General features: G+C 38.3%; 1 protein-coding gene across 5 annotated transcripts in view; it reads right to left on the minus strand.

The window, feature by feature from the left end:
• The window catches only part of STK11 (serine/threonine kinase 11), a 168,845-nt gene that overhangs the window by 77,886 nt on the left and 74,746 nt on the right, over positions 1–16,213 (minus strand). For all 5 annotated transcript variants that reach the window (XR_465843.3, XM_056822248.1, XM_007489369.3 and 2 more), the window contains exons 3-5: positions 7,931–8,020; positions 4,619–4,751; positions 4,335–4,471 (exon numbers count right to left, since the gene is read on the minus strand). Coding sequence is in view for 4 of the 5 variants with exons in the window: in XM_056822248.1 (XP_056678226.1) it covers positions 4,335–4,471; positions 4,619–4,751; positions 7,931–8,020 (360 nt within the window). In the remaining variant the exon portion in view is untranslated. The remainder of the gene's footprint in view (positions 1–4,334; positions 4,472–4,618; positions 4,752–7,930; positions 8,021–16,213) is intronic.

The raw sequence follows: 16,213 nt of genomic DNA on the forward strand, positions 1-16,213 counted from the left end.
ACTAGTCCTATAAAGACCATGAACCCTTTTCCTTTCTTGGAATAATGTTTTTAAATGCATAACATAAAACATAAAAGGTAACAAATAATATATAAAGGAATACAGTTGTCAAACAAAATCATAAATTCCAGGCTAAGAAATTCTGTCCCCACTCATTTCTCTGGCACTTGTCCCAACCATGTTACAACCTGCTCTACCTCATTATTACACTATTGTTTACATGAGTGGATTTGTGGTACAGTGGACAGTACAATAGACTTGGAGTCAGGAAGACCTGACTAGCCTCAGACCTTGTCAGACCCTGGAAAGTCACTTAACTTCCTTCAGCCTCAGTTTTCTAATCTGTGAAATGGAGCACTTACTTCCCCGAGTTACTATAAGGATAAAATATTCGTAGAAATATTTGTAAAGCACATCGCAAACTTTAAAGTGCTAAGTAAATGCTATTATTCTTTTTATTTTTATTGTCACCATCATCAGTCCTTGCCTTACCAGTCCTACTTCTGCCTCTAATTCAGGCCCTCATTACTTCCCATCTATGGTTCCATGATCCCATCTGTATAGCTATTCCCCTCAATGAAACCAAACAAAATTCATTCTTGTTCCTACCTATCCTTTACTGTTCTCAGTCATAGCCTCCTATGATATATACTGTGACCTATGTTATTACAATGACTCTTAAACTGTTTCATCCTCTAGGCTCTGCCTCTCCCAACCCAATCTACCTCATAATGCCCTGATTAACCTTTCTACCACAACCTTATATGGCTCTAAGACAACAATTCTATTCTACAGAGCTTTAAGCAAATAATTCTTTCAATGACTCCTCAATCAACTAAAGGTTGAGATACTTTAGCCCAGCATTCAAGGTCCTCAATAACTTAATTATAAACCAATCTTTCACTGTTCTCTCATACAGTATTTCCCACTTCATTATGGGACAAATTATAGAAGTTGCCATTGAACCAAATATGTCTAATATTTTCCCAACTCAATGTCTTTAAAACATATCATGTCCCTCACCTTTACTCCACTCACACAGTTACTACCTTAGTTCAAGCTTTTATTTCCTTATGCCCAAGCTATAACAATAGGCTCTTAGGAATCTCCAAGCTTCTAGTCTCTTCCTTCTCCAAAGCTTTTATCACATAGCTTCCAAAATAGTCTTTATATGACAGCGCACAGGTGTGAGATAATTTCACTCTCATATATAAGAACCTTCAACAGCTCCCTATTGCCTCTGAAACACAATACAAACACCTTTGCTTGGTATTTAAAACCCTTCACAATCTGGCTTCAGCCTACCTTTCTAGACTTGTTTTGAATTCAACTTTATTCAGTCCATGTCAAATGAGTCTACTGGCCATCCCAAGAAATCCATAATCCATCTTTCTAGTTCTGGGTCTTCACACATTGAGTCTGGCAAGTATTACCTCCTTTTTCCACCTTTAAATCCCTTAGCTTCCTTCAAGGATCAACTTATGTATCACTCCTAAAAGGAGGTTAGTTATTAGACCTCTCTCCCTGCCTAAATGATCATATATCCCATTATCTGTTTACATATTACTCCTCCAAAATGAATATGAGCTCCAGAGTGTTTGTCCTTTTCTATCCAACTCATCTAGCACAATAATTTCTACAATGTAGGTGCTTAATAAACCTTTGTTAGTCTGAATATTTATTTTTCATGTCTTGAATGCTATCCCCAACCACCTGCTGAAATCTAGCCATTCATCAAAATTCAGTTAGAGTGCCAGGTCTTCAATGTAGGAAGCATTCCCTCATTCACCCCAAGTAAAATTAATAATAATTTCTCTCTAATCTAATCTCACAACACTTGTATTTCTTGCTATACATACAAACACATAGATGGGGGAGGGAAGAGGGAGAGAGCTATCTTATTCCATCCTTGCCATAGTATAATTTCTAAGAGGGCAAGGATCATGTCTTATTCCTACACTAATTCCCACTGTGCAACTTTGAAACCAAATATCTACTAAATGTTGAAAGAGTTCCTTAATGTTTTTAAGCCCTCAGGAATATGAGAACACTGCTAGATAAGTTGATGAATATAGTTTCCTCTCTCTAAATTTAATCTTTGTTTGCTCCTTATAACTTTGCTTCTATCACATTAATCTTCTGGAATCAGTTATAAGTAGTTTCTAGAAATGTCAGCAGCAGCAAGGTGGTACAGTGGATAAAGCACTAGGCCTAGAGCCAGGAAGATCTGAGTTCAAATCTAGCCTCAGACACTTATTAGCAGAGTGACTCTGGGCAAATAACTTAATTTCTGTTTGCCTTAATCCCCTGGAGAAGGAAATGGCAAACCATAACAATATCATTGCCAAGAAAACTCAAATGGACAGCATTGGTGTGCAGTGGTCCCCAGGATCATGAAGAGTCAGATATGACTGAACAACAACAACAAGAAATGTCACTAGACTCTCTCAACCTACATACAACTTTGAGAAGTTGTAATGTCTACTATGGCTGAATAACAGTTTAAGGCTTCAAGAACACAATAAATTCTGAAGGTAACCTGCTAGTGTGGACAATCCCCTTAGGTATAGTTGAAAGGAGAACAAGATTTAGTAGCAGAGGACATGGACGTGACCTTAAGAAAGTTACTCCCATCTGTGTAGAATGAGGGATGACTTCTAAGGTTCCTTTTGGCTCCAAATCTGTGTTCCTCTGACCCCTTAATTCATGTCCTACCACCTTGTTTGATTCTTTAATCTAGCCCTTGGACTAATGAACCTAGAGTTCCTAGTGATCACAGTTTAACAAGTTGCATCTTGATTATTCGACTGTTATCATATAAGTGACAAAGCAGTCAAGGTTTTCAGGGCTACAGATATATTAAATAATGAGAGATGAGTGTTTTGATAAGCTTGAGTAGTAGTTGGTTTAGTTCTCAGTTGGGTATGAAATATATTGATAAAGCTACTTTAATAATTTTATTTGCACCAGCTGGGGATGATAAAGGCAAATGAGGGCACTCTTAAAAAGGCTGTCTCAGCAAAAAGACTTGTACAAAAATATTCATAGCTGCGCTCTTTGTGGTGGCCAAAAACTGGAAAACAAGGGGATGCCCATCAATTGGGGAATGGCTGAGCAAATTGTGGTATATGTTGGTGATGGAATACTATTGTGCTAAAAGGAATAATAAAGTGGAGGAATTCCATGGAGACTGGAACAACCTCCAGGAAGTGATGCAGAGCGAGAGGAGCAGAACCAGGAGAACACTGTACACAGAGACTAATACACTGTGGTATAATCGAACGTAATGGACTTCTCCATTAGTGGCGGTGTAATGTCCCTGAACAACTTGCAGGGATCCAGGAGAAAAAAACACCATTCATAAGCAAAGGATAAACTATGGGAGTGGAAACACCGAGGAAAAGCAACTGCCTGAATACAGAGGTTGAGGGGACATGACAGAGGAGAGACTCTAAATGAACACTCTAATGCAAATACTATCAACAAAGCAATGGGTTCAAATCAAGAAAACATCTAATGCCCAGTGGACTTACGCGTCGGCTATGGGGGGTGAGGGGGTGGGGGGGAGGAAAAGAAAATGATCTATGTCTTTAACAAATAATGCTTGGAAATGATCAAATAAAATATATTAAAAAAAAAAAAGGCTGTCTCAGGCTTCAAGGCCCAATTGCATAGCCAGCATTCTATAAACAAGTCAGTAAACTGGACACCTTCCAATTCAATTAGCTGTGCCTGAAGAGGAAGTGAAGAGCAGTTAATATATAGGCCTGACTTTGCATAAATACTCTTTGAATATAACACCCTACAACAGGGCCCTGTCCCTTTATAGGCTAAATTCCACCTTTCCCCCCAAATCTGCTGGGTTAATAACTTAGGCAAGTAAGTCCCTTCACTTCTTCTGGGGCTCAATTTGGCCTGTTAAATAAGACGGTTGGGAACTTGATTTCCAAAAGTCCATTTTCTCTATATTCAAAAGATACTTTTAACATAGCATTTTGAATCTCTAGCTCCTAAAAGTCCAGGACATCCCCCAAGATACTCTGAAAGATTCCATCCAATCTGACCTTCCCCGAGGTCAAAAGGTAAGAGGTAAGACTTGCCTTTCAATTGTCCTCCCAGCCTCTCCTCAAGTCTCCCTCCTCTTTTCCTATCCAAAACAGCACGACAGGTTCATGGATTCAACCTCCAAGATGAAAGGGCCCTGCAAAGGGCATGTGATTCACCCTCTCACTCAGTGCAAGAAGCCCCTTTACAACATTCTTGATGGGCTGTCATCAAGCTCCTATTTGAATACTTCTGCTATCAGGGTGATGGGAACAACTTAAGTCACTTACAGTGTGACCCCAGCTGACCAAATGTCCACTTTAAAGCCTGAAAAGGTGTCTAAGCCATTGGCTATTTCTGGTGGCTGGAATGCTGGTGACCCTTGGCTCGTTCTGCATGTATCATCTTCTGCAAAAGGATGCAATGCCTATACCAAAACATATTAAAAAAAAAAAGAAAGAAAAATTAACATGGCTCTGCTATACCATGTTTACAACTGTGACAGGAAAGGTGACACTTTCTATAAGGATAGGTCTGGAGACAGCAGGTCAAAAATAAACACACATATACGTACCTCTGCTACTCCTAAATCAGATATTTTTAGCGTCCCATTGGTTGTAAGCAGTAGGTTCCCTGGTTTTATATCCTTGTGGACAATTCCTTGGCTATGCAAATATTCTAACCCATCTATAAGCTGACAAAAGTACCTGCAGAGAATGCAAAGCATAGAAAGAATACGAGAGCATCAGGGAAATGAAGTACATTCAAATCAAGGTTAAATAGACCCATTTGGCCCCAAAACATACACAATTATATTAGGGAACACTGAATAAGAGTTCGTGAAATTTACCCTTGTTTCAACCCTTGTTTTGATGCTAACCAACTAGGCTACCTTAAGAGAACAAATGCTCATGTCTTCAAATATGGACTGAGAGTTAAGAGACTTGGATTTTAGTCCTGTTTCTACAATGAATTCTCTGTGTGACCATAGCTAAGTCCCTTGGTTTCTTCATCTGTAAAATGAAGGGCTTGGACTAAATGAACTTTAAAGTTTGTTCCAATTCCAAATTCTACAAATGTCTGAGCTTTTTCTGAATGAGGGGGCCGACCATGATGATCTAGAATTGTGCTGGCAAACAATGTCACAAGTGCCAGAAGGGCTGCTCCCTTCTCCCTCTCCATGTGCACTTTAGTACATTTCTCACATCACCTGACCCTCTGCCCAGCAACCCAACAGGAACACTTTCTCCCTCCCATCTGGGGTTAGGGGGTGACACATGCTTTGTGAAGGTGAAATTTGGGCACTTGGCCTCTAAAAGGTTCACCATCACTGATCTAGAAGATCCTTCCTAGCTCTCTGATGTTTTATGTCATATAATTCCTTTTAGTGTCCCTCCTACTTTTAAAAGTTCTTTCCATCAGATGACTACAAAAGGAGTGGTGGTAGTGCAGCTAAAGGAAACAGTTTCACTAAAAAAATAAATAAAACAGTACACACTCATTTTGTCACTTTCAACTTTGGTCCTGGTACAAAGGAAAGTAAAATCTTCTAAATATCTAAGCACCTCCATTTACCCATCTCCTTTTTCAAATATGCTTATGGGTTTCTGCCTAACCTCTTGCCCAGTGATGGTGAACCAATGACACACAGAGCATTTTCTGTGGGCACACCCTGTGGCCCCCCCCCCCAGTTAATTACTAGATAGGCAAAGGGACTCGGGCAGAGCTTCTCCCCTCCCTCTCCTCACCACACTTGACATTTTTTCACATCCCCGCCACTCTGCTCAGAAGCCCAATGGGAGTGCATAGGGGGTAAGATGGGTGTCTCACAGGCAGCAGAGCTGAAGGGGAGCAGAGCACTTGGTCTAGGCCATTCCTCTCCCCCTCATCTCACTCCCTCTAGACATTCTTCACTTCACCCATCCCTCTGCCCAGCAGTCCAATGGGAGTGCTTCCTCCCTCCCCTGTGTGTGGGAAGGGCACACCATCTCTAAAAGTTTCACCATCACTGCTCTAGTCCCAAGGCTAAGTAACTATCTTCTCCATATTTTTAAAGACATGGAGAAGAGGGGGAGGAAGGAGGGAGGTAGAGTGCATATATGTGTGTATGTTGGTGGGGGTTAGTGTTCTATGGACAAACAAATCTAAGAAGGGTTGTAGTAAAGAACAATTAAGAGCTGTAGTGAGTGAAACTGGTTTAGGATTGATGGCTGAGTATTTGTTGAGACTGGAAATTCCATTGGTGGCTATTCTCTATTGGGGACTCTGACATTCTGGACATCAAAGTTTTCTCCTTTTGTTCACAAAGTCTTCCAAGTTAAAGGACTTCAATGGCAAAGCCTAAGGACACAATCTTCCTTGCCAAGAGGCTGTTTGCTTTGAAGAAATTCAGGTGGCTCTAATCCAGCTTCCCAGTGAGTCACAGCAAGTTCCCTCAAAACTTTCCCTAACTCCTTGTCAGAGGAATGGGATAGGTAATGAAGAAGGAACCAGTCTTAGAAGCACTGATATAAGATCAAAGAGACATTCCTTGAGAGCAAATTAGCTCTAATTATACATCAACCATCAAGTTCTTGAACAAAGTTGGAAAATGGGTAGGAATGGTCATGTTAAAGGCTATTTAGGACCTCACATGCCAAAATTGAAATGCTGGAAGAAGACTTTGTTGATATCCCCAAGAAATGCAAGAGGACTTTTAAAAGTCAACAGCTTCTATTCTCCAGCAGGAGCAAAGAAGTATCTTTTGTCTTTTAATACTTCCCCCAAAACAATTATTCTTTCTCCCTAGGCATTTGCCCATGACCACTTTGCTCTTGCACAAAATTAAAGGAAGATGGTTGTTTTTCCCTTCAAATTCATCTGTCATAAGCTAAGGATGTTAAGGATCGAAGACTGACAGAAGAAAAAGGGAATACAATTGGGGGAAGCAAGGGAATAGGATGGTATAATTTTTTGTCCAAGTTTAATTCTCCTGACCCTTCTCCTCCAGTCAAAAGGTCAGCAATTCATCACCAAGATTCTTAAATCCCTACTTGCTGTTTGAAGGCCTTGATGATAATAGTTTTCTTTCATTTGGATTAGTATAGCTACATGAAGAAACATCAGAGAAGGAAATTCCTATTTAGTGTCAGGATTAAGTTTTTCTTTGCCTCTAACTAGGAAAGGCCAGGACATGGGGTGAACTTGGTAGGGGAGATGGCTTCATGATAAATCAACAATTTCTAGCCCTGTCTCTTGACAGGGCAGAACACATACAGTGTAGAGCATTTAAAATCATGCATTACTGCTACTTCATTTTACAGATGGGGAAACTGAGGCTTATCGACTTGCCTAAAATACAACTTGTTGGTGGCAAAGTTATGAATCAAATTGAAATCCTCTGAATCTAAGTAGTCCAGAATCCCAGTGTTCTTTCTACTACACCACATAAAAGGCAACAAAGCCAGGATTACAGGACAAACATATAAGGAGTAGGCTGGGAAGAATCTACAGCCCTGGTCTAAAACCTTGGATCCTTAAGTCTTTACTGGACTTTGCTACTTACAAAACCATGGAAGACATATGTACTGGAAGTTCCTGCCAAGATATATAATATACATAGACACATATATACATACACACACACATAAGTATATGCATGTATATGTATATAGTTAAATTAAACTGACAAAGAATACATGAAGATCCCTGGCCCAAGGACAGTAAATGGAGAGAGATGCTATTGCTTGAAGGAACTCCCTCTCCCTCCCAAGTACAGCCAGATGAGAATGTGCTTCTTGGGAATTTGGTCTTCAAGAGGCTTCAATGACATATACTACTTCAGGAAAAGGGCTTCAACTGAAGGTATAGAAGTGGGAGGGGATAGAGGGACTGAAATCAGACTTACCCGTGAGCCTGAAAGACTGGAAATCTTTTCTCTGGAACGCTGTCCAGCATCTCCTGCATCCCACACACACAGTATTCCATCACCATATACGTGGGGACATAGTTAAAGAAAACAAAGGGGCAAAGATCAAACCAACCCAGGCAGTTTGTTACTGATACAAACCTTAGGCTGTAAGTAGCTAAAGGAGATGTCATATATTTCAACTCCAGGGACTCCTAATGGGTACCAAATTTTTGTTTTCAACTAATTTCTTAGAAATCTTCATTCAAAATGTTCTTAGTCCAATTAAAGAAAACATTAATTATTCCCATTCTCTATAGCTTCTTCCAAGGAACTATGCCTTCCAAATAATGCTCTCTTCTCATATGCACCTTCAACTGAATCAAGTCTCACTGAAGCTGAAAAACTTTCTTTTAACCATTCCAGTCTATCCATCTACTATTATCAGTAGCTCTCCTTCACTACTAAGCTTCCTGAGAAAGCTGTCCAATATCCAATACTCCATGTTCTCTACTGAATCTCAACCATATGCAAAAATCCATATGCACTCTATCGAATCTGCTCTAAGGTCACTAGTGACCTTCTGAGTGCCAATCCCAATCAATGAATATTTACTAAGTGCTTATTATGTGCACTATGATAAGTGCTGGGGATATGTTTTTTATAAGCCTAAGATTGGGGGGGGGGGCATTATATCTGCACTTCTAATTATTCTCTCCTACTAGATACTCTCTTCTTCCTTCAACAGAAGAGCTTTTTTGGTCCCCTCCACAAGTTCCTCATCATCTTCCCAATCCCTTAATGCTGGTATTTTCACAGGGCCTGTCCTTAATGCCTTTTTCTCTATACAATGTCCCCCTCTACCAGGACAGACTCCAATAGCCATGCTAGAAACTGAGCTGGGAATATATGGAGAACAGACTAAAGAAGCCTAGCTAAATCCAGAGAGACTCATCACCAATAGGTTGGCAATTTGTGTGTCAATTCTTTGGACATAGCAACCTGTGGAAGAAAGAAAAATACAAATTCCTACACAATCCATTTCTGCTTCTGCAGTGACAGTGGATAGAAAGGAGAACTACAAATCTTATAGTTTGGAAAAAGTTCACCAAGGAAATGACCAATCTATTTATCAACATCAGTTGCAGAGGATGAAGAAATAAATTTTATATGGGATGTCAATGTAGAATTGCACAAAGAACAAAAATGTTCCACCAAAAAGGCTGCACAGAAGTAAGCTGGAAACTATGGGTCAGGAATAAGAAAAGAATCTGAAAGTTTGCTGATCACCTGCAAGCCTGTTATCTATGCCATGAATATTCTGTCTCTCTTTGAAATCCTTACCTTCATACTTAGAATCCTTACTACTATGGGTTCTAAGGCAGAAAAGTAGTAAGGACTAGGTAATGGGGGTTAAGTAACTTGCTCAGGGACATACAGCTAGGAAGTGTCTGAGGCAAGATTTGACCTCAGAAGCTCCTGTCTGCAGATGTGGCTCTAGATCCACGGAGTCACCTAGCTGCTCCCATAGTAAATAGTAAGTAGCTTAAAAATGAAAAGGGGGGGGGGCACTAGGTAGTTCAGACCCAGGAGGTCCTGGGTTTAAACCTAAATTTATACACTTCCTAGCTGTGTAACCTTGGGCAAGTCACTTAATCCCCATTGACTAGTCCTTACCACTCTTTTGCCTTACAACCAATACACAGTATTGAGCCTAAGATGGAAGGTATGGGCTTAAAAAAAAAATGAAAGGGATTTAAGTTTGAAGATAAAAGATAATTCCTTATTAATTTAGAAATCATTCCTGAATTAGCCATCTAAGTACAACCAGACTACTCACTAAATTTGTCAGAGTTTTCTCTGACATCAAATTTCATCAAAATGAAAAAAAAAAAAAGAACTAGGATCTTGGGAGGTAATTACTCCAATGGACTTAGGATTTCATTAACATGGCTATTTCCTATAATAATACAGATGATAACATATCCAAAATCTGCCCACCCTATGTGACTCTTGTCCTCATCCTCCCACAAGTTCACCACAGTGGATCCATGTAACCAGCTGGGACATTCCTCATTTTCTACTAATACTCTGAAGATAGCCAAATCTTTATTGCTCAAACAGCCTATTTGTACCTGCCATAAACCTCTCCAATTCTCTTCAAGGGGAAAAAGAAAATGAGTATTACTCAAAAGAAAATGGAGGGAAAAAAAAGAAATGAAAATGGAGAGGTGCACAGAGTGTTTGAATGGGCTGTATAATACATAAGAAACTGTTAAGTTGTTTCAGTCATGTTTGACTCTCTGTGACCCCATTTGAGGTTTTCTTGACGAAATATTGGAGTGGTTTGCCATTTCCTTCTCCAGCTGATTTTTAAAGATGAGGAAACCAAGGCAAAAAGAATAAAGTGACTTTGCTCAGGATCACATAGCTAGTAGGTGTATGAGGCCAGATTTGAACCCAGGAAGATGAGTTTTCCTGACTGCAGGCTTGGTGCTCTAGCCACTGCAACACCTAGCTATATAACAGATAAGGAGCTATTAAAGAGAACTGATGAAAAGGGTGTCAGAACTACTAAGATCAACAAGGATAACAGATGGATCACATGACCCGAGCATGATAAGCAGTGAATAGCCTATGTGCTCTCTGGGGTTATTAAAGGAACTCTGCAATTGCTCATTCTCCTCCTCTAGCTTAATTGTACGCCTAATTTGTGGTCTATTTACACTATCTCAAGCATTCATACTGACAAACAAAGTTTATAGATTTTTCCATCTATTTAGTTTTTCCTGTGTGAATGGTTAAACCAAACTCTTCAGTTATTTGAAGTCTCAAGGACTTAATGTAATCAGTAGTTATTTCCAAAGAGTTCTGTAAAATCTCATTAATCCACAGGGAATCCCTGTTGGATTGGCATATTATCTCCCTACTTTATTCCTCCTCTGATATTAATGGACAGGAAGTAATCAAATAACATTATCTGTCATCTTTCAAGGAACTTTAATTTTGATACATGGATGAGAGTAAAATGGTGTTTTGCACTATGAAATCAAATGCTTATTTACAATCAATGAACAAAAAGGCACAATGAAATCTTTTATTTACTCTTTCAGCTGATTTATGATAAAGATGTGGCACAGTGGGGAATATTGCTTTTGAAAGTCTTTTTTGTACTAATTTCTTTACTGAGAATATAATATGTTTGATATGTTTGTAGATTATCTTCACAAAAATTTTTATAAATATAGACATATAGCTGATGGCAGATAATGTTCTTTAGGTGGCCATTCTTTCATATTAATAGAGTACCAGTTTTTTTCCATGCCTTTGTCATCTTCTCTCTTCAGATGTCTTGTGAATTGATCCCTTGATGTCCTTACCAACTGTTACCTCAAACACGTATCTCCTCTGTAAGGATATCTATGATTGTGATGTTTGAGTCTTAATGGTGAAAACAGTTGTTTATAGCAATATTTGTAGAACTTTTTCAACTTTCTTCTCTGTTATCTCTCTATTTTCATCTTTAAATTCCATTATAACTTTGCTTAATCAAATCTTTCACTAACCTCCCTCCACTACTTCTATTTCATCCTCTTTACATCATACCTCCCTCCCACCCAAGAACTTACAAATACATTTCTTTACAAATCAAATTGCTAAGAAAATGTTAGGCTTCTTTAGTCTCCTCATTATGGAAAATGATGTATATCTGTTAAAATTCTGCAAGAAATTAATGTAGTCTGTGTCCATATCCTTTCTTCTCGCCATGGCCCATATTTGATCAAAAACTTATTTAAATGGGTCAGCCTAGAGTTACAAATGCATATAATACAACTTTAAAAACTATTTTTCCTTGCTCTGTAATAACTTTGATCTTTGCTCTAAGAAGTCAGTATTATGTCTACAGACAGTTGATTCAAGAATGACTCTCACATGAGTAACAAGAAGTTTTATCTCTATTAAAATACAATCAATTTCACTTTTTGTGATGACAGCTAATGCTATGATGTTTGGCATCATCTGAATCATGAAAGTATAAATCAAGGAAGTATTCATGATTTAGAGGAACTAAGGTTTTACAAGTCTTTATAGCCTTTTTAATTCCTTCTTTCTTTTTTTTTTAAACCCTTACCTTCCATCTTGGAGTCAATACTGTGTATTGGCTCCAAGGCAGAAGAGTGGTAAGGGCTAGACCATGGGGGTTAAGTGACTTGCCCAGGGTCACACAGCTAGGAAGTATCTGAGGCCAGATTTGAACCTAGGACCTCCCGTCTCTAGGACTGGCTCTCCATCCACTGAGCTACCCAGCTGCCCCTAATTCCTTATTTCTAATGTATTTCTCACCATTCTTACCAATTCCCACCTTTGAACTGGAAGTAATAGAGTAGCAAAGCATATTTTTATTTTCATCTGGAAAGTCCCATCATACTCTTCATTAAAATTTCCCTAAGTCTACAAGAAATGTTGGGACATCATTAGCTTCAAATATTTTCACATTGATTTCTTTGCAAATAGTTATCAAGTACAAGATGATAACATGTCTGATGAAAGAATGTTTCTTATTGTTTTTAGATACACTATACGGAGGCAGTGGTGCAGTGGATAGATCATAGATCTGGAGTCAGGAAAATCTGAGTTCAAATTTGACTTCAGATCCTAGCTGTGTAACATTGGGCAAGTTCCTTAATCTGTTGGCCTTAATTCCATTAACTGTAAAATGGGGATTAGAATAGCACCTAACATACACGGTTGCTGTGAGGATCAAATGAAGATAAAATGCTTAGCATAATGTCTAACACATAGTATGTGCTATATAAATGCCTTTCCCATTTCCCACTAAGAAACCAACTCTGCCAACTTCTTTGTTTACATTTATGAAGAAAACTTGTGAGCCATCTTTCATTTAGCTAAATTTTCCTTTATTCTCCTGGTTTACTTTATGGTGAGAAGGTCAAGTTTGTGATGAATCAGTTCCTCCAGCATTATAACTACTCAGTAATTACTGGACATGAGTCTCATATTTACAATGAGCTTAGACCTCATTCTTAGAACCAACTTTAAGATTATGAAATCTAAGAGCTATAATTATTAACTGTCTTTAAAAACTTGGTAATTTTAACACCTTTTAATACCTTTCTCACCATTTTGCCACTGTCATTACCGAAGCAGAGGTGGGTGTCATAAGGTTGAAAGCCTTTGTTTCATAGGTTGCTATGGTCAAACAATTCTTCTCATCAAGTGGCAAGTCTACTGGTAAAAAATATATGGCATACAATTTTAACAACCTAAACTTGACTTATTAAAAAATGTCACTAATGCTAAAAATGTGAAAGGGTTAATGGAAAGCATTAATTAAAATAAATTCATATAGATGTTTAACTGATCCAAATCAGCTAGCATAATATAAAGAGATCCAAAGAACTTAACTCTGGCCAGAAAACACCTGATTTCCTTATCATTATGAGATAAGGCAACCAAGAGAAACACCAGTTTGGAATATAAAGTCACTTGCAAAATCTCACTAGAGAATGATGGAAGATTTTAAGTCGTAATGTCTCATAAAAACACTAAAAAGAAGCTGAGGGAAAAACAAATTTAAAGAAAGCTTGGCAAGAGACCCAAATAAGCAAAGATATATACTAAGGGCATTTAAGGTTGAAATTGGGAGGATGAAAAGTGGGAAAGATATGCAAAGATTTTTATACTATAGTCTTTGCACCATGAAGGAAAATAGAACCACATTTGGACTCTAACATGCCAGTACTATATGAACAATGGAAATACTAAAAATATTAACAACAATAAATAGTAACATCATCTTAAGAATAAACAAAACAAATAAGAAGCAGCTAAATTAGAACAAATACAGAGAAAGTAAATTCTTTGTATTACATAATTTTGATTGTAACAAGAAGACAACTCACAAGTTACAATACTGGGAATAGTAGCAAAAAAACCACAACCAAGTGAAAAACTAACTTAAACATTTCTTTTTTTTTTTTAAAGGGAGGAGGGAGCTCTAGACACATATGCCTATTTTTCCAGCTATAAAAATTTTCATGAGTCTAATCTACCAATGCAGGAAGAACATCCTTGTCAATGGTTTTAGAGAGGAAGGGGCAGGCTTTCACAAATTATATTTACTAGTAGACAGTATCTTTACAATTATATGGCTGACTGATGGGTACAGAGGCAAAAATATGTTCACTGAAGGAATCTGACTATCATGGGGCTGATCCAGTATAGAGTACCAACTCAAAAGGGGTTCCCTATACATCGGAAGTTTCTCCAAATGCATTTCTTTACAGATGACTTTTTACTTATTGCTTCAAGCCCAAAACATTTCAGAGATTCCTAAACAAGAACTATCATCATTCAGGAGAGTTTGCTCTGTCTACATCGGAATAAAAAAAAGTACATGAGGGCAAATACATGAGGTGGTTCAGTAGATTGAGAGCCAGGCGCAGAGATGGGAGGTCCTGGGTTCAAATATGATCTCAGACACTTCCTAGCTGTGTGACCCTGGGCAAGCACTTAACCCCCATTGTCTAGTCCTTACTACTCTTTTGCCTTGGAATCAATAATTATATGGATTCTAAGATAGAAGGTAAGGGTTTAAAAAAAAAACAATGCATGAAAGATACCTACATCTCAGATTTAAGAAATTCCTATCAATGAACAGATACCTGGGACAGATACAACAAATAAATAAGGACCTGAGCCAAGAAATGAACAGGGGAAAAAAGTATGTTGGAGCACCTTTGGGTAAGTGCACAGTTCTTTTCATGACTATAAGTTTTTTCTTGAAACAAAGATCCATATTTTTAATACTAATATTTTTCTGCTGATGACAACTGCAAGTTATGGAATACTATAGTCCAGCAGTTCTCAAAAGTGTGGATTAGAGAACCCAGTTTCTTGAGACTCTTTTAGGGAGTTCATGAGATTGAAGCCAATTTCATAATAATACTATGATATTTTAATTTCTAATTTAGAAAATATCAGTAGGTAAAACTCACAGAAACAAAAAATTCTTGGGAGAGACCTCAATACATTTTAAGAGTGTAAAGAAAAGGAAGGAGGGAAACAAGCATTTATTAAGAACTTACTATGTGAAAAGCACTCTGCTAACAAGTATCTTATTTGAGACCCACAACCACCTTGGGAAGTGGGCAATATTATTCACATTGAAGAGACTGTAACAGATAAAGAGTAAGTGACTTGCCTACCTGTGCTCAGATAGAGATACTAAATGCCTGATACCAGATTTGAATTCATGTCTTCCTGGCTCCTGGCCCAGAATTCTATCTAATATATCACCTAGGTCCTGAGCCCAAAAAGTTTGAGAATCACAGATATAAAGAACTGAAGGCTGACAGTAAAGATTGACCAAAGAAACAATGGAAAAGTCTATGATGAATGTGAGCAGGTTGCAATATACCACAAAAAAGCTATTTTGTAGAAGTGGTATAATGTTTAAAACTCTCTATGTATCATCGAGTTCTCAGTTGGGGCTCCAAGAAGCTGTACCATGTGCAGTAACCACACCCATCTGAGCAATAGGGATAAACCAGGTTAAGGATAACTAATGGGCCTCAAACATATCAATGGGTTGGAGGGTCATCTATCCCAGACATGTAAAGACTTTCCCTGGTAGAAGGGGCAGATGAAAATAATTTGTTCTAATGGGCATGAAGGCAACTGAAGCAAGCATTGTGGAGAGCTTAGAGCTTGATTAGACACCAGAGAAACCAAGGTTATTCACGGCATCCTGGGTTATCATGAGCTGCCTTGTCTTTCTGTACCATTTCTGGACTTCAATGGCTCTGGAAGAGTGAGGATGAAGACTGCAACTTTGTACAAAATGCACTTAAATCCAAATCATCACAAGACATACCCTTCAAAAAAAAAGGACAGGGAGCAGCTGGGTAGCTCAGTGGATTGAGAGCTAGGCCTAGAGATGGGAGGTCCTAGGTTCAAATCTGGCCTCAGCCACTTCCTAGCTGTGTGACCCTGGGCAAGTCACTTGACCCCCATTGCCTAGCCCTTACCACTCTTCTGCCTTGGAGCCAATACACAGTAGTGACTCCAAGATGGAAGGTAAGGGGTTTAAAAAAAAAAACAAAAACAAAGGACAAGCCATAACAACAATAATAATGTATGTAAAAAAAAAGACTAAAAAAAAACAGGGCTAATTACATAAAATAACAAAGGATTTCAGATGGATAGTTTACATGTTCTGTTAGCATTCACATTATGTCAGAAAATGAAGAATGTCTCCCA

Source organism: Monodelphis domestica, chromosome 3 (genome assembly GCF_027887165.1).
Source record: "Monodelphis domestica isolate mMonDom1 chromosome 3, mMonDom1.pri, whole genome shotgun sequence".
NCBI classification, from domain to species: Eukaryota; Metazoa; Chordata; class Mammalia; order Didelphimorphia; family Didelphidae; genus Monodelphis; species Monodelphis domestica.